Source organism: Vigna radiata, unplaced genomic scaffold, assembly GCF_000741045.1.
Source record: "Vigna radiata var. radiata cultivar VC1973A unplaced genomic scaffold, Vradiata_ver6 scaffold_327, whole genome shotgun sequence".
Taxonomy (NCBI): Eukaryota; Viridiplantae; Streptophyta; class Magnoliopsida; order Fabales; family Fabaceae; genus Vigna; species Vigna radiata.
This window is the reverse complement of record NW_014543614.1, coordinates 258406-260071: the sequence shown is the minus strand read 5'-3', so window position 1 is coordinate 260071 and position 1666 is coordinate 258406. Positions and strand designations below refer to the sequence as shown.

Below are 1666 nucleotides of genomic sequence, written 5' to 3'. Positions count from 1 at the left end.
CACTACCCTTAGTAACAACAGAAAGATTAAGAGCAGAGTTAGATATACCTGACTTGGTCACAAATCCGGCAACAGTAGAAATATAACTCTTGGAAGCAGCGGAAGTTCCAGAATCATGTTTCTCCGATTGATTGTCATCGGAAGAAGCCATCAGAAATATTCAATGAAAAAAAAGCACTGATCCCTAAACTGTAGAGGATATCAGTGTTTGGCTCTGATACCATATTAAAAGGATTAAAAATAATTCTGATGTATGTTTCAAATAATAGAGTACCTTATATATACATACAAGGATCATATAATCCTTCATCTATTAAAGGAAGAACATGTGCACAAATATGCACAAATTATAATAATATCTAAAATATAACTAACATAATGTTTGATTGCCTAATATCCTTTAATAGAATATTTGACATATCTTAACACTTCCTTCTTCATTTTCGACTTCGCCGTAACCGCTACTTGGCTTAGGTAAGAGCGGAGCGAGGCTAGGGTCGAGGTCATCGCTGGGGACGCGAGCGATGTTGCGGACGTGAGGATGCGGACGATGTTGCGGACGTAGAGCCATTTAAGGAGGTGGCCGCAATGGCAACCGAAACGAAGGAAAACGAATGAGGGAGAAGGAGAACGAGAAAAAGAAAGAAATCGCATATCAGATAAGAGAGTATTCTACGAAAAAGAAATTGAGGAGGAAGTACAATTTTTTTTTTCCAAACTTCTATACCCGTTTTAGCATTGGACAATGTTATTTTGAAAACACTTTTTGACAACTTTTTTTATAACGGAACACGTGTCATCATTTTATTGGTCTATTTGAATTTATGTTTAAAAAATATTTAAAACGGATCAATCACAAACTGTCACGTATGTGTTGTCAAAAAGTTGTTAAAAGAAGTTTTTCCTTTAGCATTTATTAGTTATAGAATTCTTTTTTTTTAAGTTACTTCTGTACCGATTTTAGAATTTATTAGGTATAGAAAAATTTCTTTAAATTATTTCTGAATTGATTATAAGTTGAACCGGTGTAAAAACATCTTTTTTATGTTTTTATACATGTTCTTAGTACAACTAGCGTAAAAAAAGTTATCTTTACCGCGTCATTTTTTATACTTAATGGATTTTAACCAATATAAAAAATTACTATAAAAAGTGTATTTTGCACTAGTGGCAATTTGGTCTTCTATTGGGTATTATTTGAGTCAAATTTGTTTAGTTGTCTCTTCATCTCAAATGAAGTAATATTTGATGGATATGTGTTTTGTTCTTTGATAATGGATATGAAGTTATATTTAATATCGCGATAGATAATAGTTGACCCATCTTGTGGTTTACCCATTTCTTCAAGTATTCTTCATAACCATATTTCTTCATATTACTTACTTTACTTATGTTGTTAACTATGCCACGGTTGCTTGCTTCTTTGATGTCCAAGATAAAATACATGATAAAATGTATCCTAACACACTTTTCATGTTGTCCATCGATCCTTCCTAATCACTTTCTGTGTAGCCAATCATCCTTTGCTGACTGCCCCCACACATCAACACGAGGCTTTCCAGTGTGCTTTTTCCTCACTCACACACTTTCCGAGAAAACTTCCCGGAAGGTCACCCATCCAATAATTACTCTAGGCTAAGCACGCTTAACCATGGAGTTCTTATGA

General features: G+C 34.0%; 1 protein-coding gene across 1 annotated transcript in view; it reads right to left on the bottom strand.

Annotated features, from left to right (window-relative positions):
* LOC111241162 (tRNA (guanine(37)-N1)-methyltransferase 1-like) overlaps positions 1–697 on the bottom strand; it is a 4629-nt gene extending 3932 nt beyond the window's left edge. Inside the window, exon 1 of the mRNA XM_022778021.1 lies at positions 433–697. Within this exon, the coding sequence (XP_022633742.1) occupies positions 433–571 (139 nt within the window). The 5' untranslated portion in view covers positions 572–697. The remainder of the gene's footprint in view (positions 1–432) is intronic.
* Positions 698–1666: the final 969 nt, after the last annotated feature.